The sequence below is a fragment of the Nesoenas mayeri genome (assembly GCF_963082525.1).
Source record: "Nesoenas mayeri genome assembly, chromosome: 22".
In the NCBI taxonomy this organism is placed as follows: Eukaryota; Metazoa; Chordata; class Aves; order Columbiformes; family Columbidae; genus Nesoenas; species Nesoenas mayeri.
This window is the reverse complement of record NC_137572.1, coordinates 2349660-2371316: the sequence shown is the minus strand read 5'-3', so window position 1 is coordinate 2371316 and position 21657 is coordinate 2349660. Positions and strand designations below refer to the sequence as shown.

At 48.9% G+C, this 21657-nt stretch overlaps 1 protein-coding gene across 1 annotated transcript in view; it reads right to left on the bottom strand.

The window, feature by feature from the left end:
• GRIK4 (glutamate ionotropic receptor kainate type subunit 4) overlaps window positions 1-21657 on the bottom strand; it is a gene marked incomplete at its 3' end in the record, with an annotated part of 110649 nt that overhangs the window by 28002 nt on the left and 60990 nt on the right. The window contains exons 7-10 of the mRNA XM_080357828.1: window positions 13199-13360; window positions 9517-9669; window positions 8032-8136; window positions 205-312 (exon numbers count right to left, since the gene is read on the bottom strand). Coding sequence (XP_080213954.1) covers window positions 205-312; window positions 8032-8136; window positions 9517-9669; window positions 13199-13360 — 528 coding nt within the window. The remainder of the gene's footprint in view (window positions 1-204; window positions 313-8031; window positions 8137-9516; window positions 9670-13198; window positions 13361-21657) is intronic.

Genomic DNA, 21657 nt, shown 5'->3' with positions numbered 1-21657 from the left:
TTGAGTTTAATTACACTGTCATGAATTGTCCTCAGTGCTGTAATTAGAGATTTGATCGGCTGTTCTTTATGAAATCAGTGTGCAATGCTGCATGCTGGGGGCCAAGGGGGGTAGGAAGAGGGAATAATATTCTAGCTGATTGACACCCCTAAGCGCTGGGCTGGCGAAGAGCTAACGGGAACTGTAGGTGACCCCCTCACTTACCAGGATGGTGGTGACAATGAGGGTGGTGTTGAACAGACTGTCTGATATGTTGGAGGAGAAGATCCTGTTGTCCATGCTGAGTCCTTCAGAAACGTGCCAGTGGCCGATCTGGAGAGATAAACAGCACAATAAGGGATTTTACAGGGCAAATTACTGCACACACCCGCCATATGGCTCTGGTGAGCGACAACCATCGAGCTGGCCCTGGAAGAGGTCTTTAGGAATGCTCCATTACCTTTACAGCGTACCCCGCAACAGGATGGCACAGAGATTAACCCGCCGGCACATGGCCCCAGCACACCCCTACCTGCGTTACAATGCTGAAAACTTTGTTCAAAGGCTGCCCAAAAGCGAGCAAAACCTCTTACTGTGAGTGTCACTGCCATTAGTCAAAGGTTGGTACAGGCACTGTGATTTCCTTGGAGGAAAACGCCACTTCATGGGGAGCATCAGAGCATCGCAGCTTCCATTGCAAGCCCAGAGCAGCAGTGTTGACAAGGGGCAGACGCCTTCCAGCTCCACCTTGGCAGCAGGTGGTGAAACAAAGCCACGTTCTCCGCGGTGCTGCACCGTGACTCATCTCCTCTATCTGTAATGGATGCCAACTACTATGATTAAGCATCTCCAAACCCTTTGATTCAGGCTCATCGCAGCCAACAGCTCCATGGACGGCCTAATTCACCCATCCGAGCATCGCTGTGGCTGCAGCAAACCTAATTCCCGGCGCCGGTGGGGGGTGGCAGTGCCCCGGCGCTTGGGAGGACATCGTGACTCAGCTGTGATGCAACACGACCAGCCGCTGCCTTCAGCCGGGGGGAGGAATATTCAACAAAACCTAATTTTAACTTCAAGAGCCTAATCTCCCTCCCTCAGAGCTCTGGGCAGAGAGATCAGCACCTCCAGCAGCTTGTTCGGAGCATGCAAATTAGGCTCTGGCTCTCTTATGCTCCCTAAAAGAGCCTGTGTGTTTTCTCATGGGCAGAGCGGTGGCTGAGGGAGGCCACCTCCCTCCGAGACACCTTCTCTCTCCTTTTTCTCCTGCAAAGCTTCTCTTCTGCCATACCAGGTCCCAGCCCTCTGTGTGCTGGATTCCTGAGTCCTCTGACACCACTGAAGCGAGCTGCTGTGACCCTAAAAGGTAGTGGGTGACCCCAACACGCAGGGGTGTCTTCAGGGCTCCTCCATAGCCATAGTGCCAGAGCAAAGCCATTTCCAGCTCCCTCTCGCTGACAGGAGCCGTCTCAGGCAGGTCTAAGGCAGGTTATCCTCTCACTGTGCCACGGTTGTCAGGGTGGTAGGAACAAATTGATTTCTCTTCCGTCAAAGAGTAATCTTATTATGTTCAAAGAGGTGGGTGGAAGGCGACGCGGAGCTCCAGGCCAGGCGGGTGCACTGCCGGGGAAATGAATGGGAGGCACGCTGATTTACACCGCCCCAGGATTGACTCCGTGCACTCAGTAGCTTTTCTTGGCAGCGCTTTGCCTCTGGCATGACTGATGGCTCCAGGACTTCAGAGTCACTTCCCAGCTTGTGCATCCGAGCCAAATGCGACCTGAAACTTCAGCTCTGCTGCCGTCAGCAGACTGAATCGCTCCGGACGTTGAGGAAAGGGCCAGGTCTTTCCTTCTCTGTTGGTTGCTGTTGGTGCAAATCCAGCCCAAGCGACTGAGAAGCCATTACAAAAGTTTCCAACCTGTGAGGTGTCCCAAATCTGGTCTCCTCATCATTACACACGAGGAGCCGCGGGAAGTGTGAACAGGACGGCTCACACTCAATGGCTCTGCAGAAGGAAAGCAGGCAGGGAAAGCCGAGGAGTCATTCGGAGATTATTCATGCGAACTGCCAGCTCAGACCCTTCTCACCCTCCTAAAAGTCCCTTCCATGGCAAGGACCTCTGAATGTGCTTGGAACTCAACGCTCAGAGGCTTCTCGGCAACAGGAGAAGGGGCTGGGGGTATTAGCCTCACCGACAGACAGGGAGACGGAGCACAGTGACAATATGTCGGAGCAGATCTTGGGCAACCTGTTCTCTTGACAGCTTGTAGTGGCTTAACTACCATCAAGCTCGTAGCATCACGTAGCGCAGGACTCATCTCTGGGAACAACAGCCCAAAACTGGGAGGTTTACCATGTACTGGTGGACAAGGAGCCCCTGAAGCGCAGCTGTAAGTGGCCTGTACAGGGTCTGCATCGGCGTGACGGGATGGATTTATCTCCGCTCTCCGCATAAAGGTGCTTGAGTCTTGCTGTGATTGCCGAACAACAGACCCTCTGTGGCGATTGCCTCTCGAGTGAGCCATCAGTCATAAACATTGCCTAATTTTTTCTTCTCCCACGTTTCACAACCAGAGATTAGTGACAGATTAACTTTAATTTTAACAGCCCTTGCTGTTCTCAAATTTGTCCCTCCCCTGCTGGCACACTGAGACTAATTGACTGCCTGCTCTGACAGCGCAGTGGGTTTGACCTTGCTTTAACACAGCACCAACGCCAAAACCTCCTGTGTTTCAGGGTTCTTCCACCCCATCCTGGCTCGTTCCAGCTCACCACTGTCCCCCTTGCAGTATGACAAAGCCACTAATTAACTCCTCAGACTGTTTTTAAAGTGTAATGTGTCCGAAGAAGCTTGGCATCCTCAGATCTCTCCCTCTCCTGCAAGATGGATGTCAAGGTGATTTTAATCATCTCTATCTACATATAAAGAGCCTCTGAAAAACAGAAAACATGTTCATCTGCAAAATGTGTTAGAAAACAATCAAATGCTCTACATGGACATGGATAAGAAGATCCTGTTGTTAAGGCTTTGGACTAGGACTTGAGTGTATAGGACTTGGGATTTTTTAGTAGTGGATGTGATTGGTCTGTATAAATACACCAGGTGGAGGAGGCCCATAGCAAAGAGGTAGAACAGCTTTTGAAGCTGAAGTGATAGCGTTGGCACAAAAATAAACAGATATAAACCAGCCAGGAATAAACAGGCTGAAAATTAGAAGAGTGTTTCTAATGATCAGAGGAGCTGAAGTGGTGGCATACACCTTTCCCAGAAGAGCAGCAAGGGCAATGCAACCACCTGGTTGCAAGTCAGAGCTCGCTACCTTTGCAGGATTCTATGCCCTCGTGGCCTGGGTGGAAACAGTTCCATTCACGTCCTCATCTCCAGGCAGGTCTGTCTTGTTGTATGTCCTTGTTATAGGCAGGGAGAAAACACTCACAGTTGCAGTGTGAACCAGCCCAAAGAGCCTCGGGCGAGCAGGGAAGTGTCATTGCTGGTGACACTGCCCCATCCCCGCGGGCAGGCAAGGTCTCTCAATTAGCTGCTCTGCAAAAGGCGTTGTTCGGATCGATGGCACTTAAAGATTTCGCATCTCTGCAGAAAATCACCAGCGGCTAACGCCGCGCCAGTGAGGCTTCCCCAGCTCGCTGCTTCAGTCCTTCGGCTCCTCCGTTCAGACGCAGCCACGTTAGCGATGCCTGGGCTTTCCTGTGGCGCGCAATGACAAAATACCACTCAAGCTAATGATTTTAATGAAGTCTTCTGCTCAGTGCCCCGCAGGCCTGCACGGCAGCCGATGGCGGGGAGAGACGACACAGCAAGACCTCTCCATAAGCTTCAGAGGCACTTCCCACCCCCACACCCCAGGTAAAAATTAAGGTAGAGCCAGCTCTGAATACAAGTGTCACAAAACAGGCAGGGGAGCACCACTGCAATGAACCCAGGGACCTTCTGGGCTCTGATTAGCACTGTCCTACAGATTGGGCTCATCACCTCACCTTCCTCTGTGTCGCCAGGAAAAGGAATGACTGCAAAAAGCTATCATCTCTCATCAAGCCAGCTTTTGGAAAAAGACTGTGCCAGGGCAAGATTGAATTAAGTAGGTACTTGGTACATGGTGCCCTCATTGGCCTGAAGAGGAGGGAACTGAGGGGCATCTGGGGAGGGAAAGAGCATAAAACAAATGAGGGAAAGCACTCAGGACACTGCACAGCTCTGCCATGGAGCTGGCACTTCTGAAGGACAGAACCGCAAGACTGACGCCAGCAAGGCAAGCGGGAGAAGCTTCCTGCACAGAAGTCAGCATGGAACACAGAAAACACCGTTAACACCTGTACAAACAGGAGACGCACTCAACCCACTCGAGGCCACACGGCAACCCCCAAGAGGTCACAAAATGGCCCCAGAATGTCAGGGGTTGGAAGGGCCCTGGAAAGCCCATCCAGTGCAATCCCCCCATGGAGCAGGAACACCCAGATGAGGTTACACAGGAAGGTGTCCAGGCGGGTTGGAATGTCTGCACAGAAGGAGACTCCACAACCCCCTGGGCAGCCTGGGCCAGGCTCTGCCACCCTCACCCCAACAAGTTGCTTCTCCTCTTTCACTGGAACCTCCTGTGTTCCCGTTTGCACCCATTGCCCCTTGTCCTGTCCCTGGTTGTCACCAGCAGAGCCTGGCTCCATCCTCCTGACACTGCCCCTTTCCATCTTGATCCCCAGCAATGAGTCCCCCCTCAGTGTCCTCTTGTCCAGCTCCAGAGCCCCAGCTCCCTCAGCCTTTCCTCACACGGGAGATGCTCCACTCCCTGCAGCATCTTGGTGGCTGCGCTGGACTCTCTGCAGCAGTTCCCTGTCCTGCTGGAGCTGAGGGGCCACAGCTGGACACAAGATTCCAGGTGTGGTCCCTTCAGATGACATGACTGACACCTGGCCTGGCCCAGGCAGGACCTGGTGGTGACACACACCGAGCTCGCTGGGTCCTGGCGGGGCAAATACATTCAGCTCTTGGCAGGATCTGTCCCTGAACTCTTGCTGGAGGTAACAGCTAAAGGGGAACAAGCCCTATCGAGACTGATTAGCCGCTTCTAAGTTAAAAAGGTTTGATGCAGCAGGGATTGCGGAGGGTCTCAGAGCCATCAGCCGGTAACTCATCCGTATCTCATCAACATGCCAATTAGACACCCTCGTCACTTCCACTGCTCTGTCTCGGGACACCAGCAAAGCATTCAGCTAAGTGGCAACTAATTGGCTGCGCCTCGGACCAGGCAAGAGCACGAGGTCACAGGCAGAGATGGGGACAACGTGACAGCGGTTTCCCCACCTCTCCTCTCACCTTCCTTGGGCTGTATCAATCACAGCCCCTCTTCATTCCCTCCTGCTGTTAAGCTGCCAGACCTCAGCTCTTGGTTTACTGCAGATCACTGCGCTGAAACCAGAGGGGTGTGCTGCAATATTTTTTAAAGGGGCAAAGAAAGGGAAAATATAAAAAAAAAGATGACATTTACAAGCTCAGTCCTTGTCAGATATATGGATCACCAACACATTAATGAGTCTGTGCTTTATCGCGCATCCTATGAACAGAGAGCAGCTCTCATATGGCTGGGGAAAAATTTCCACTAGTTAAGCTAAATCAGGCAAAGACACGTTTGGTGCGTTACATAAACGTATTAAAAATTGGATGTCAAAAAGCCCTGTCTCTCCTTGCCCAAAAGCAACAGCGAGTTAGAAAATCTAAGTGTCTGTAATTTGTTTGCTGGCTGGATCAGCTTCAAAATTTGGTGACTCCTCTATCGAAGCTGATGAGCTGGAAGTCCCAGCAGCTTTGATGGATGGAAGGAGAGAGATGAGCAGAGAGAAAGAGAGAAACGGGCAGCGAGCGTGAGCTTGATTAAAAATAAGGAGTGAACACGAGTGTTTCAAACAAGAGCCTGAGCAGATCAGTTCATATAACCCTTGGGAACAAGATTGTTTCCAGGATGTGAATTTCTGTTCTTTACCCCATCCCCTCACAGCGGGCTTAATTAAATTATTTCTAATTATTTATTTAGTCATTTTTATTACAAGAAGCTGCATTGCTGAGAAGAAAATAACCATCTATAGCACAACAGCATGTAACTCGTCCACCCCAGACTATGTTCTGTAAAGAGGTTTTAGACCTGTACAGTACTGCCATGAACCATATGTTGACCTAAAGAAAACGGGAAGAGCAACAGTATCTCCAAAGTGTCAGAAAATGTTAAACATTCAAACTTGTTTCCACATGGACCAAATGACGTGCCATATTCAAATACAAATCCTCTTGTCGTCAAAAGCCGTGACCATGTTAGAATGCACCAGTTCTTTGCATGCTATAGCAACGTTGCTGGTCAAGAAACCAGTTTCTGGCACAGTGCTATTTGTAGTTACTTTGGCTTTTTCTGAGAGACTGCAAATAATAAGACGGAGACATTATCCCCTTGTGAATACATTTAACTTTCCATTCAGCTATAGCTTTATGCAGCATGCCTGTAGATAAGGGTGGCAGCAAACAAGCATTGAAGCTTAAAGAACATTTTTAAAATAAGTACCAAGGCCTAATATTCGTTCTGAAACAGTCTGCTTTATTTTCAGGGAATACTGTTTACCTCAGTTGTCTTGATTTCCTCTTGGCAGTGACTGAGAGGAGTGGGCACGATCAGGAAGGGACTTATCAGCACCCTCTGATGGGAGATGCGCAAAGCTTAGTCCCAGCGCAGCTTTCCTGGGTGCCTCTGGAACACGAAGCTGCTTGTTTCCCGAGCCGTTGTGTGCAACAGGTCAAAAAAGGTTTGGTGTCAGCACGGCTTGCGGGGAAGAGCTGAGGGCAGATCAGGCTGCAGTCAGAGCTCCCTGCAAATCATTGCTCCAAGAGGACCTGTGTGTTCCATGTGAAGTCCCTGCCACGTTTAAACACATCAAAACCAGAGCTGTCCTAGCGAGGTTTACAGCGTTTTCTTCCCGAATGCACGCTCTTATTAATGCAGACGGGCTTGGATCTGTCACTTTTGCTCAGCATATGATGGGGTTGGGAAATATTAAAAGGGCATTGGTGCTGTGAGAGATCTGACTGTGGGGAAAACGCCACCCTGATCCCCGCTCGCGCAGCTAAAGGCGGCATCAAAGCTGAGGTGTGGCTTGACAGGTAAGAACCGGCAGGCAACATCCCTGCCAAGGCTAAAATTCACTGCTGCCCGACCAGGAGGGATTTCCCAACGCCAAAATGCTCTGTTGCTATGGGGTGAGATACAACAGCTTTTGTTCTCTGCCAGCATCGAGGAGAAGTGGCGATTGCTGAGAAAAGGGCAGGGAAATAAGACAGAAGAAAACCTGTTTGCTGAGACTTCCATTTTTTTCCAGAATGAGGTTTGGATTTACCAGGAAACCCCACATTTCTTGGGCTTGTGTCACATAATCTCAAGGGTTTGATATCTGTGGCCCCAAATGATTATTCTTAACCTCAGCTGAAGCCAGAAAATACCACCCAGACATAAAGAACAAGCAGAAAAGGGACTAACACCACGAGGAATCTACGAGCACTGAGAAAAAAGCAAATGAGAGTTTGAGCTCAGCAAACCCATTACAGAGGAACACGCACCATAAACCGGGAGGTGAATTATCTTGTACTTGCTTCTGTGCACCAGGCTGGGGAGAGACAGTGGAGAACATGGGAATGCCCCCTTTGTTTTCCCTCCCAAAAGCAGTTGTTCGGAAAGGTACATAAGTACCTTTTACTTTGGTCCATTTCATGGGAAATTATCCCATTTTCCCCCCATACAAACAGCTTTGAGTACATGTGTTTCCATAAGCTTAAGAACAAAAGTTTATGGAGCATGAGCTTGTATCTAGCACATGGTTTATGACCTGAATTATCTCCTGCACAGCAGGGTTACTGTGACAGGACAGATACTGGCTCTAACGTCACCACCTCCAGGGCCTGATACATTAGGTCGACTCTAAATTATCTCAAGACACGTCCTTGATTAAGTGAAACGCGCTGTGTTTGCCACCCCAGGCCCAGCAAGAGCTCTCGTGACGTACCTGTCGGAAGCCGCTGCGCGTGTGCTGCAGGATCTTCAGGGCGTAGTTGGATCGCTGACCTTTGCTGTTGAACTCGATGTGGCCGGTGAGACCTTCCAATTCTACCTGTCCAAGAGACAATGAGTTGGAATCATGGAATCATGGAATCGTTTAGGTTGGAAAAGACACCAGCTTTTCACTGTGTCGTCGTAGAATCATTTTGGTTGGAAGAGACCCTCAGGATCATCGAGTCCAACCATAACCTGACTCCAGCACTAAACCACGTCCCTAAGAACCGCTGAAACCCCTCCAGGGATGGTGGCTGCACCACTGCCCTGGGCAGCCCATTCCGATGCCCGAAAACACTTTCTGTGAATAACTTTTTCCTAATATCAAATCTGAACCTCCCCTGGTGCAGCTCGAGGCCATTTCCTCTCATATCACTTGTTACTTGGGAGAAGAGACCAACACTCTCCATGCTACAACCTCCTTTCAGGTAGTTGAGATATATATCTATATATAGATATATATACATATACACACATTGTCTAGGAGGATGACAGGCAGTCAGCATTTGTACTTCCTAACCAGTCACAAACTGTTCTGTCTCTTGTGCCATCATCTAGGAGGAAAATAAAAAACATCATAATTTTTTGGGGCACTATTCAAGGCACCATTCGCATGCTTAGTCCATCACTGTTAAGCCTTTGCCAAATTTGGTGCACAAGCAGAGGCCAACATGCTACAATTCCTGACCAACACACAATACGAGTCGCCCCATCAACTGCTCACAGGTTTAATGGAGATCACAGTTATTCATCACGTCTGCAAAACACACCAATAAGCCATAACGGCTCATTCCCTTACTTACTCGTACTGAAACGCTAGCTGGGGATTCCTCCACAAACCGTTACGTTATTTCGCTGCATCTCATGACCATTGCACCCCAAACAGATTCAGAAAACACTTTTCTTCTGCGTGGTCAAGCCCAGCTCTGAGGAATCACTTTGACAAACTCCAACTGTTTCACAAGGCTGAAATTTCAGGGTCTGAAATCAGAACTAGGTCTGAAATCAGAACTAGACTTGATCAGTTCCAGCAACCACACTTTTGAGTTCAAAGAACCTCAAACCTCTTCACAGGGAAACTCACCTCTTGCCACTGTGCTCTAAGCAATTGTATTGCATGACCTTATATCAACTCAAGTTCACTCGAAACGGAGCTCAAATCACTTAGAAGCATTCATACTTAAAAAAAATAGAAATCATTGAATTCCATTTTTTCTGCAGCAAAGCCTGAAAAACTGAGAGTTTCATGTCGTTCCAAGGCCGGTGACAAACCAGCCCTCAGATCTCCTCTCTTTTCATTCCCAGTTCTACCTTCAAACAGACCGGCGCTGTGCTCGAGAGCTGTGCCAGCACCAGCGTGTACATACACGCCTTTTGCTTCCAGCAGTGACGAGCGCTCCCTCCTATAACACACCAGCAAACTTCAGTCCCTTCTCACCATTCTCAGGTAGTTCATCAGGCTGGTGCCGTGCTGCCAGATCTGGGCAGACCCACAGGACAGCGGCTTCACCCCGATCTCCTGGCTCCGGTTCAGCTCCTGCACGGCGGTCACCACGGCATACACGGCATCGAACAGCAGGGCGGAGGAGAGCTGTGGGGAAAGGGATGAAAAATGCTGAGAATGGAAGGCAAAAACGGAGCTTGAAGAGAGGGCTCCATCCGCAACCTCAGTGGGGATCAGCAAGGAGCACAATCCTTGGCCTCCTCCATGTAGGACATTCTGCTCCAGCAAAACGGCACCCGTCTGAGGGCAGGGAGAACATAAGCACTTGCAGGTCTGAACTGCTGTGCCTGCAAAGGCACCACTGGGGAAGTGTAGTCCCATTGCCAGCCCCAGTCCCGCTCCCCGTATGTTACGTTTCTCCTCTTCTTTGCTTGCTTGCTTCCTTACCTTCTGCGCCTCTGCTTGCTTGCTCCTCAAGGTATCTTTATCATTATCATCCTTCTATCTTTGATGACCCCTGATCAATCCGATGGCCAGGGGGGAACACTCCTGAGAGCATGAAGATTGTGAAGTTCTAACAAAATAGGCGGCTGGGCAGAATAAAGGTCACGTGCGTGTGCCCACAGAAAGAAAGATGACTGTGTTGCTTCAGAGAGCTGTTCTTACCACTGCTACGGATGGCAGATCCATGGGAAATGAGGCTTTGCTAGATCTGCTTCTCATACAACTACGTCTTGGCTTTCGGACTCCATGGAGACCATCCGGTCCCTCCGGTTTGCTGCTGGCTGTGACCTGCTCTGTAATGGCATTGCTGAAGCAATGTCCAGAATCACAGGACTCGGCCCCTCTCCTTCCCACCTTTAATCAGATTTCTTTGTCCACCAAGCCTCCCAAACCACGCTTTTCACCCATGCACAACCGGTCCAATATTTTTATCTGGTTACTAATCAGCCATTTGCTCTCTCGTGTTTGCTGTTGTGACTAAGATTTCACTTCTGATTACTGTCACCTCCTGGCCCTGCTGGAATTAAGCCGTTGCAGCTCATTACTATCAAGGCTACATTTTCCTCATGGTTACTTCTGAGAGCATCCGCATCCTTTTACCACGCCAGCTCCCGCAAGGGGTTCGAGTCTCTAGCCCAGAGCTCCCTTCCCCTGTTTGTGACTTAGAGCACTTGAGCAGTATCCACATCCCCTGCTCCTCCCAAACCCTGACTGGGTTTATTCTCGTCTGTCAGTGGCCCTGCAGAGACAATCTCGCCCCGTTCAATCATCCCAACCAACCTTTGGCTTCGACTGCGTTACTAATTGCAGCAGAGTGAGCCAGGCTTAACCCTGTTTGATCTGACTCAGATCAGTGGTAAGATCATTGACCATAACGGCCTGGGATTAGGCAGTTAACAAGCAGCACAAAACATTATAATACAAGTTAAAAGACATGATTCCAGCCTCATGCTTGCGAAACCCCAAACACCGGCTCTAATAGCACCAGGAACCCCTCACTTTTCTAACCTATATTTACTCTGTCACATTTCTCCTGCATGGATTTATTGAATCCATCTTACACAAGCAGCAACCAAGGACTTTCCACTCAACTTGACTGGCACCTGTCAGTCTTGCATTTGACCCTTCTCCCTACCTTTGTTTGTTGCCTTCAGTACAAGTTCCTTTCTTAGTAGGAAGCTCTTTAGCATATATTTAATTTTAACCGTGGAACAAAGCCCATTCAGGTTGCCACATCCAACTAGCAAATGCCTTCCTGAATCAGGAACCACATAAATACAAGTTGACCAAACGAAAATGTTATGAGAGCAAACAAAACCCCAAAGTTTCACCATCTAATACCAAATGAGAACATTGGCCCAGCATTTTTAATTGTCTCCTGCTGGGTTTTCATTTCCATTTTCCCTGAGCAGTTAATGATCTCTTATTAGCTGGTTAGCAAGAGACTTGTAGATCTTAGCAAAGCATTTGACATTATTGATTGGAATATTTTACTCCTTAGCCTCGAACAATTTGTTAGGATTTCTGGCAGCCCCCTTACGATTTCAAGCAATTTCGGGTTTGCAGAGTGGGTTGTGATGCACAGGATCAAGTCCTTGTAGCAGCGAATACAAGTCCCTGCCGTACCCTCAACGTACCTCTTTTATTTTACTTTTTATTGCAGTTTTCCTCAGGAACATCGCATTTCCATTCAACTTTCTTCACGCCACCTATAAAATCTCGCACTACTACTACATTTTAAACCACAGCTTTGTCACCATGTCACCAAAAGCCAGTTTGCCTGTTAACTACCAGCAGGTTAAGCAGAGTCAGGTGGAAGATCCCACTTGATTAGTTATTTAAGGATATCTCCCACGTGAAGGCCACGTTTCACAGTGAACTGATCTCTAGGGAAATATGAACAGGTTTGGCTAGTTAGTGGTTTTTTTCTTCTCTTCCTAAAACATTATTATGTGTATCTTTGCCCCCAAACATAACATGAAGAATTAAAACCATTAAAATCCTGTGAAACAGACTTGACAATCTGGGTTTTATTCAATGACATAAACACTTAATTACAAACATCTGTTTTAGCCTAACTTCTAATTACCTAATCTAGCCATCTGTAATTTGAATGATTTTCTCTGATTTCCTTTCTTTGCGATGTGATTAATGAGAATGGCGTTGGAGCAAGCAGCTCCCTCCTCCTTCCTCAGACGCTTTCTCAGCTCGACCAAGCAAGCCCTGGGAGTTTGCGGCTCACAGGAACCCTCCCTCCTGTCACTTCCAGCTGTTGAGCTTGCTTTTCCCTTTTTAGCATGAGATATTCGCTTCTCAGCACTAAAGAGGGACGTTCTTACGCAGAGAGATGCGCTCTAGGAGCCACATTTCCAACGGCAGAGACAATCCATGGATCTTGAACTCCACGTGCAGCCAATAGGATGTGGAGCTCCGTATTTTGCCCGCTTAAGATCACTTTCTAGTGATAATAAGGACGTTTTCAGCAGCACGCAGCTGCCACAGGTTGTCAAGAGGACTCTGAGTTCATTAAAAATGATGCAAAAGGTTCCACTGCTGACGTTTCCTCTTTCCCTGGCCCCAGCTCCAGCTGTGGCTCCCTGTGGCCCCAATTTGGCAAATCTGCTTTGCAAACCTTCCCAGTAATGAAGGGTCTTTAGGGAAGGTTTCAGTGCTGATCTGCACACTTCTCAGGGAGAAGTTAGAGCACACAAGGCTACACAGCCCCTTGGCACCTGCCTAAGCCGTTTGCATCCACACTCCCTCTTTTCCTACAAGAAAACACACAGGGACAAATTTCACACTCAATCAGGGCTGCATCATCCCCTGCACTTACATAAAACAGAATTTAAATTAAGATTAGGCTTGAATTCCAGGCTGCACAGCCGTTCAAGTACAGACAAGCCTTCCAAAGCTCCATGTGGTGCGCCAAGGTCCATTTGGGTGACCAAAGTCTTTCAGGATCACTTTAATATTCTCCAGATCAGGAGGTTCCCCATAAGTCACAGCTGGATACCTCTCCTACCTCCTTAGCTAAGGTTCATGCTTCCCATTCCTGGAGCATCATCTCACCAAGACCTACAACCATGGGAGCCAATCCAAGCCTGGAGCTGTGCCTAAGCTCCTTAGTACAGAGCCTGCTTGGATTAAATAATTAGTGAAGGACTTTACTTACTGCTGGCCCGGTAAAAGGAGCGTGATCGCAGTTCTCCTGCCAGGACTGGTTGAGGCTCTGGACAAACTCTTGGAAGAAAGCGTGAGACTGGTTGAAAATGGAAAAGCCCAGGATGTTGACTCGGTCGTCCATCTGGCTGTCCAGGCGCTGCAGGGAAAACTCCTAAAGCAGCCCAAACCAGAAAACACGGTTAGAGAAGAAAACAAGCTCCAAAAATCTTCAGAAACACTCAACAGCTTTGAAGGGAAGACGGGACCACACAGCTACGAGAACCTGTGTGTGGAACCTACGTTGAGGCTGAAATCCACCCACCAGCGGGCACACAGAGCCTGGGTGCTAATGCCTGTCTCAGGCTTTTAATGAAGGTGTCAGCCAGGTCCAGGACATTATTGCACAAGTTCCACAGGGAGACCAAAACACCTCCAAGGCAGCTTTTCATTTCTGAGTGCTGGTTCCTGCAAACCACGTTCTTCTTTGAGGCTCATAAACCAGCTCACGTGGCAGACGATCCCCATGAAAACACGCTGTGCCTGGGTATTGCTGTGGCTGAGAGCCACGGACAGACAATGGTTGTCCACCCAAACCTGGGGCAGAAGGGATCCCCGGGCCACCGAGACCACCAGACTGCGGAGACCCATGTCTGGGGGGAAATTTATGTCCTTCCTTTACTATTTTTAGTAAAATAGTAGATAGCTGGACCCAAACCTAGACAGCAAACATCATGTGCTGAGTGAAGCTGCTCTAACAGCACCACATCCAATTCAGGACATCAAGTCTAAGCTGCTAAATGAAATGAAATCCTGTCCTGCTGCTTCGTGCCATCTGTGGATGGTGAGAAGCCGCTTTGCCTGCGAGGCTTTGGTGCAGGGCCCATCCTCTTGTATTTCTGAAGAGCAAAGTGGCAGGATGTATGTAAAAAAAGGGCAAAAAGGGAGAGCTCTGTTTTGCTACTCATGTCAATGGAAGCAGCTACACGACAAAGCCAGCTTCCTGGAGGAGAGTCCAGCCCTCCTTGTCCTATTAGCAGGAAATAATGGTGCCTTCCTCACTAATTTCTCTTTTGCTAATTGCTAAAATGGAGTGAGAAGGTGGGAATAATAGTTTCAGAAACTGCTGGATGCCCATTCTCTTTCATCACTAATACGGATGTCTTTTGGCTCTGTGGACTAGGAGATCTCAGTGAGTCAAGTCATTTTTCATCTTTCCCGGGTAGGAACAATGTCTGTAAACCTCCGAAACATGGAGTTACAAGCCTATTCCAGCACAGCGAACTCCCACGAGAACGCGATCAGACGCAGGATTAAGTGCATTTTGGACACAACCGCATTAACGTTAGGTAACGTGAAATTGCCTGTGAACTATTGATTCATTTGAATGATATTATCCTCCTGCCTTCCTGACAGGTTATCCGTTTACCCACAGCAGCCTGTCAGCCCGCGCGACGAGGGCAGATGGCTAATGAGGACCTGGGCCCGAGGAGATCCTGGATGCAAGCAGAGCAGCAGGAGATTTGTGGAGCCCCTGAACAATACTCCTTCCCCCCAGGCAGAGCCAAGAGGCAAATTGTGCTGGGCACAGCTGCCAGACTGCCCTCCTGGCTTCGGTAGAGCAGGAAGAGAATGAGATGTTATGTAGCAAAACAGCCACAGAGTCCACGGCTTCAGTCTCAGGCCAGACAACCCCAGTCTCAAGGCAGCTGAAATTAGTGCCTTTACTCACTACACCTTTTCTCCCCTGGAAACGTTTCTAAGCTTTCGAGGTTGCGGAGGCCCTGGCAAGTTTGTTACGCTCTGCTCCCCGAATCTGCGATTCCTGGGGAAGGGAACACCCTGCTGTCCTCACTTCCCATGGGGGAAACTGAGGCACGGGCACCACTTGGCCGGCCGCAGCAGTCGCAAGGCTGAACCCGCAGCATTAGGAGAAACGTGGAGCTGGCAAGTTCTAAACTCTACTCTTTGCTTTTCCACTGACTCTTCCAGTCGCCTCAAGCTGGACACGTGAATTCTCTCCCTGCTTCCCATCTGGTGGTAACATTTGATTACCGCTGTCACAAAGGCACCAAGTAGATGAATCTCTCAACCAACCTTTCAGCTTCTAAAGATCTCTACAAGTGCAAAGCTCTCTGGAGTATATTATTGAAACAAGTTGTCTGATTCCAGTTGTGTGTTCATAGTACAAAGCCAGAAACTTAGCCCTAGTTCTGCACCAATAATTTTACCAGAGTGGGAAATCAAGTGATCTAACTATTCTCGGAGTTCGGCACAGCTTTGGAAACAAATAAGCCATCATTTAAGCACAAGATTTCATACTAGAGCATTTTCTTTTAGAAGTCATCTTGCTCTTCTTCCCCACGGACACAACAGTTTGCTCGGGTTCAAATGTTAACAGCAGCTTTTTCCCAGCTCCCATTAGCGGCGGCTGGTCGCTGCAAGCTTCAGTCTTTTCCAGCAGCCAACGCTCTCTCTATGTGTCTTTTTCTAGGCAAGCCTCCAGCTGCAGAAACCCCTGCTCCTGCTGCTGTCACACTCATAAAGCATCCACCTCTGCAACACACATGGCCTGGATGCGACCCCGTCCCTCCACTGCTCCCTCCGCTCCAGCTCTGACTCTCTGCCTTGCGACGTTTTTCCATCAGACGTGCACAAGAGCGTTCTGCTGGCCCAGGTCAGAATCGAGCAAATGAGCCGCGAGCTGCCTATGCAATGAGATGGAGATAAACCATCCTTGGGGGACACACTTCATTTGCAATAGGATAAGAGAGATTTGGTAAGGTCAGGGCTGCTACGGGGGTTGAGAGCATCGAGGTACTGCAGTCGCTGCCGGCTCAGCTTCTGTCCCTGCTTGTTGTTTTTCCTTTCCTAGCTGGTCATTCACCACGCTTGACATTCCCAAACCCACGTTTTACAAACACAAACTGATTTGCCATTCAAGGCCTGCAGCGCTCGGGTGGTTTCCAGAGCTCGACACCCCATCCATCAGCCCTGCCCTCCGCATGGCGAGAGAGAAAAGGGGTGGAAAACCCTTCTCCTGGACATGATCTCAGACGGCTCCTCTCACCATGTGTTTGCACACAAGTCTTAACACATTTACCTTTTCAAACATCAGACGGAGGCAGAGAAATACTGCTCAGATTTGAGAAGCAAGACTCGGCACGTGAACGGCTCCGCAGCGAGCGCGCAGGGATTCTGTGTCAGATCCAAGGGCTTCTCATTGAGATGTACTGAAGCTGACTTTTGCCTAAGTTAGGAAGAATTTTAAGCAGCCCGAGCACAATTAGGATATACATAGCTGACCCTGACTGCTAGGCAAAGCTGGTGGGGCTGGGGCTTACACAGAACAGTTTCACGGCCACTTCTCTCCTCACACAGTCACTCTTCCTTATCTGCAGCGCGGGCGGATGCTCTGGCAGGCTGGAAGGTGGCTTTCCAGAGCAAGGAGTCATCATGAAAATAACTCACTGCTGTCAGCAGACTCTGGTTAACGGGCTCCAAGGCTGGTGTGCTTGGCCCAGGCTCCTCCACCTGTGCAAACTCAGCTTTGGAACCACACACTTCCAGGCAATTCCTGGTGAATTAAAGAGATGGGTGCACCCAGCGTCTCCCCAATCACCTCCTGTTCCACTGCCCATAACTTTTTCCCTGTCCTCACACTGAAAGAGGAGATGACCAGCATTTTGCCCATCTCAGACCAGCTTCTTTATGCCAAGCAGGGCAACCTGAGCTACAAAGACCATCAAAATACCACGCCAAGGCTAATTTCAGGTACATAAATCCTGGTTGCCTGAATTCTTCCCCCTCTTTTCAGTCTGGTTTTTAAAGCACCCACCAAAAGTCAATATTCTGTTTCCTGAGATCTCAGGAAAACTAAGCCCTGAGGGTCCGGCAGCCAAAATTAATGAACTTGTACAGAAGAAAGGTCCCCAGGCTTTGCTCAAATCACAGCAAATTCTGCAGCAGCACCAGACAATTACAGTGTAGATATTCTGACTTCTACTACAGGCCTGCAACCACTAAATATGCGGTGTTAAATAACAACACTTAGCAATTCTATAGCACTCTATATTTTCCAAGTGCTAGGCACACATTAGCTAATTGAATACAAAGGGGTTCCCTGGGAGACGGCACTGGAGGAGTTATTAGAGGATGAAGTCACTCTTGGGTTTCTGAGCTTCATGCGGCACTCGACCTGCATTCCCGCTTTACAGCAGCAGACAAAACCTACCGAGTGACCCGAACGTTTGATCATCAGGAGAACCTGGCTAATAAAAGCCACACAGCCACGTGCTGTAATTCATGATTTTAAAGCTTGGATTTCCTGGCGTCGCTCGCTGTGACTTACGACCAGGAGTTTGATAGGCTATAGCTTCCGTTCCGTTAGGAACACAAACTCATGAGGTACAAGCGTATTACCCAGTGCAATGTGTGCATCTGGATCACGTGCCAGCCGATCCCAACCAGGACTCAGCACCCGCAAACCTCCTCCCGCCTCGGGCTGCACTGGCGGGTTTCTGGTGGCAATCCTCCTCCCGCCCTGCCCGCTGTGCTCTGGCTCTGTAACACAACAGCAGCACCACGCTGCCTCTCATCTTGCCACAGCACAGTGCCACGGGGGCTCCTGCCAGGAATACAGAGGGGGAAACTGAGGCACAGAGGAAAAAACAGCAAGAGATTAAAAACCTGCCTAAGAGAGACACGGATAAAATACTGAGGCTGTGAAGCATATAACTAACGAAGTGTCCTCCCAAATCCGCACCTAAGTGTTCCACTCCCAGACTAAAGCAGACCTCACAAATCATGTCCCGCTGCCACACATCCTCCCAAGGATGGAGGCTTGGCGTGGAAAGGGCATTATTAGTGCCACACCAGGCTGCCTGATAAGCAAATGTTTTTGAAAGCGCGGTGCTGCGAACCCTGGAGACTCCCCTGCTCTCCCTTCGGCTCCCGGTTATTGCTCACCCCGCAGCGGCCAGGCGGCCGGTTTGCTATTCAGCGCTGCGCACCGGCTGCTGAGCCTCTTCCAGCTTTATCGATTTAGCCAGTGATATTGTTCAGCATCCCATTTGTGTGCGCGGAACCTCGCTCCCTGACTCGATTCTTATCACATTTTTAATAAGCCAGATCACCTGGGAGCAGGGAGGCAGCAGCCACTGCCCACACGCTGGAGACAAGCGGAAAGATGGGCTCGTTGCATTTTCAGGGACTTCAAGACCTTCCCACGCACAACGTGCTTGACCTCATTCCATCCCAAGCCCCTGGAAGGAGTAGGATTTGCTCAATTCGGCCTACACTGACACTAATATGTTCCCCTTCCTCCTTTCTCTTGCTCACACACACGTTTACCTTCCTCTAAATTACTGCAAGGACTTCATTGGATTTTTGGATCTGTCCCATTCCCCTCAGATCCAGGATCTGACCCTCTGATGGCAGCGAAGGCTGATTTACAATAGGCACAGGGTCCAGAACACGCTGTACTGTTCCTCCTCTATTTTTATGTGGGATGGGAAGGACAATACTGGGCCAAGGCTTCCATTTCTCTATTATTGAGCCCTCAACGCTGGCAAAACTTCCATTTCAAGAGTATTTGTCGCTTAGGAAAGCTGTCACCCTCCAAACACACGCAGTTCCCATAGTGAGACTGCCTGGCAGCTTTTATGCAGAAGCTCATGCAAAGTCAGCACAGCTCTAGAGGCTTCATTGCCGACACCGCCGGATGCCAATGATGTGCATCGTTATTCCCCATTTGAAGGCTAAGCAGAGAAGATAAAGTATTGGTTCTTGGGGCCCAGGGTGGCAGGACTAGTGGGCTCAGTCCAAAGGGGCAGAAAGTACCATCCTAGTCCTATTTACAACAAGTCACAGAATCACAGACTGGACTGGGTTGGAAAAGCCCTCAGAGATCATCCAGTCCAACCCTCGGTCCAGCTCCAGTCCATTGACTAGATCACGGCACTAAGTGCCATGTCCAATCTCAGTTTACAAACCTCCAGGGACGGTGAGTCCAGCACCTCCCTGGGCAGCCATTCCAATGCCTGACCACTCTCTGCACAGAATTGCTTTCTAATCTCCAGCCTCAATTTCCCCTGGCAGAGTTGCAGCCCATGGCCCCTTGTCCTATTGCTGATGCCTGGGAGAAGAGCCCAATCCCCACCTGGCTACAACTGCCCTTCAGGTAGTTCTAGAGAGTGCTGAGCTCAGCTCTGAGCCTCCTCTTCTCCAGACTGAACAAGCCCAGCTCCCTCAGCCTCTCCCCATAGGGCTTGTGCTCAAGTCCCTTCCCCAGTCGTGTTGCTCTTCTCTGGACCCTGGTGCAGCTGCTCTGCTATTATTCCTGTTTTCCCAGCTAAGGCATGACCACGCTGAGGCTGCAGCAAGACTCACGGACACAGGGGGAGCAGAAGAACCGCTCTGCCTCCAGGGACACCCAAACCAGCAGCTAAACCAAAGGTTCCTCGCAAGAAGCTTGAAAAGACCTTGAGGCTCCTGCGGCACCGAGGTGTTCACAGTTCTTCAGTCTGGCACCAGTGACCAATTTCTCCCCCGAGATCATGGCAGCTCCTCTGTTAGATGTCGCAGTGGAGAAGAGGCCTCTCTGGATCCTGCTGAGCCTGGTCATCGCTCCTCAGCTCCTCCAAGAACACATTTATTTATTTACTCAAGTGAGCATTATTATGTTAAGTGCTTTATGGTTTTCTTGAAAGGCTCAGGTTATTTATAAACGATTGACAGAGTCGATAGGTTTATAATGGGCCACATGCAAAAATCAATTTCTATAGAAGAAAAAAAAGTCATCACAGCAACAAATTGTGGCCTTTTAGTAGGTAAGTGGATGTGGGAGATGGACCCAAAGCACTGTTATTTGGCCATTCATGTAGTTAAAGAGGAATTGTGATCTCACTGAAGGTGGGGACAATTTAGCGGAACTGTCTATATATATAATCCGGTTGCTTGGACAAAGTTGATGCATCACAAAAGCATCAGAGTGTGCCATGTGTAAGGATGGGTCTTTTACCTCCTCATGCAAGGAGAGCTATTACATTTTGGAGGCTGTTCTTCAAACAAGAGCAATTTAGGAAAACACATTGCCCACACGTTTAGAAAAAGCAATTTACTGCAACTTCTCTGCAGGGAGCGTGAGGTTTGAAGAGTGACAAACCCTCAGACAGCAAGGAGGTCAAGTGCTAATGCTGGGACCTGGAAAGCACAGCTCGTGCAAAACAAGGGGTGGAAAGTCTGAAAGACAAATAGGACATGACAGCACGAGGGCAGAGGAAAAGAGAGAGGTTTGCTCTCGCAGCAGAGGGCCCGGGCTGTATGTGAGAGAATGATTTACTCGATAACTGGAAAGCAAGCACAGCATGGACTCCGAACAACACATAAAGAAGATCCAAGACAGGTAAGGTAGCACAGGCAGCAAAATGCAGAGAGGTACAGTTATTGCTCTGTCTAAATCCTCCTTTCCTCACGCTACCTCCAACTAGGAGAAATTGCTTTGGCACCCTCGCAAAAACCTGATTTGTGTGCCCTGCTACCACATGCCACTGGAAATACGAACCATAAATCCAGGGGATGATCGGGGCTCTACAAAAACCGTTCGCATCAGCTACCGGGAAGCAGGAAGGCTGGCTGGGCTGCAAGGAAAATTTGTCAAAGCGCAACAAGAGAGTCCGTGTTCTTCCCTCATGCTAGAGCGCAATGGAACGCACAACCTGGCAGAACCAGACACAAAAAGACACCAAGAGAAGGTAATTTCACAAAGCAGGACTAAAAACCCTCTGCTTTACACCATGCCCTCCTTCCAAGGGATGTTCCCATAATGACGAGCTACTAAAGAAATGTGTGATGTTGTCCGGGTGATTTGGATACTTGTTTCCCCTCCGGTTCCAACAGGGTACCCAGGATGACAATTCAGCTTTGGAAACCTCACCCTATAGGAAAGACCAACCTCTTTACAAGTCACTAAACACAGAATCAAAAACAGGAAACACAAAACCAAACGAAAACTGATTTATCCAGTCTCTGGAAATTGAATACGGCAGCTGTTTTATCAGCAACACCACCTCCACACAATATTGTCGGTGAACAAAACTGCATCTAATGAATAGACCATCTGACTCAAGGCACTAGTAAAACTCCTTTATACCTTCCTTCTTACAGTATAATTTTAATTGTTTCAATTATTTGCATCTAATCTCCTTGATAAATGCTTCGAAATTTAAATCCAGCCTGAGGTCCATATGTTAAATTAAAAAAAAAAAAGAGAGAGAAAGAAAAAGAAAACAAACAACAAAAACAAGAACAAGCTACACAGAATTAACAGGCTAGAAGAATTAATTGTAGCACAGGATCTTGGAGGCATCCAGCATCCCCCTCCTCTGCGCTGCCCATTTCAAGGATTCCCAGCACCTGGAGGAACATTGTTTTTCTATACACAACAGCCTGCTTGCAGTGGTCTATTTATGC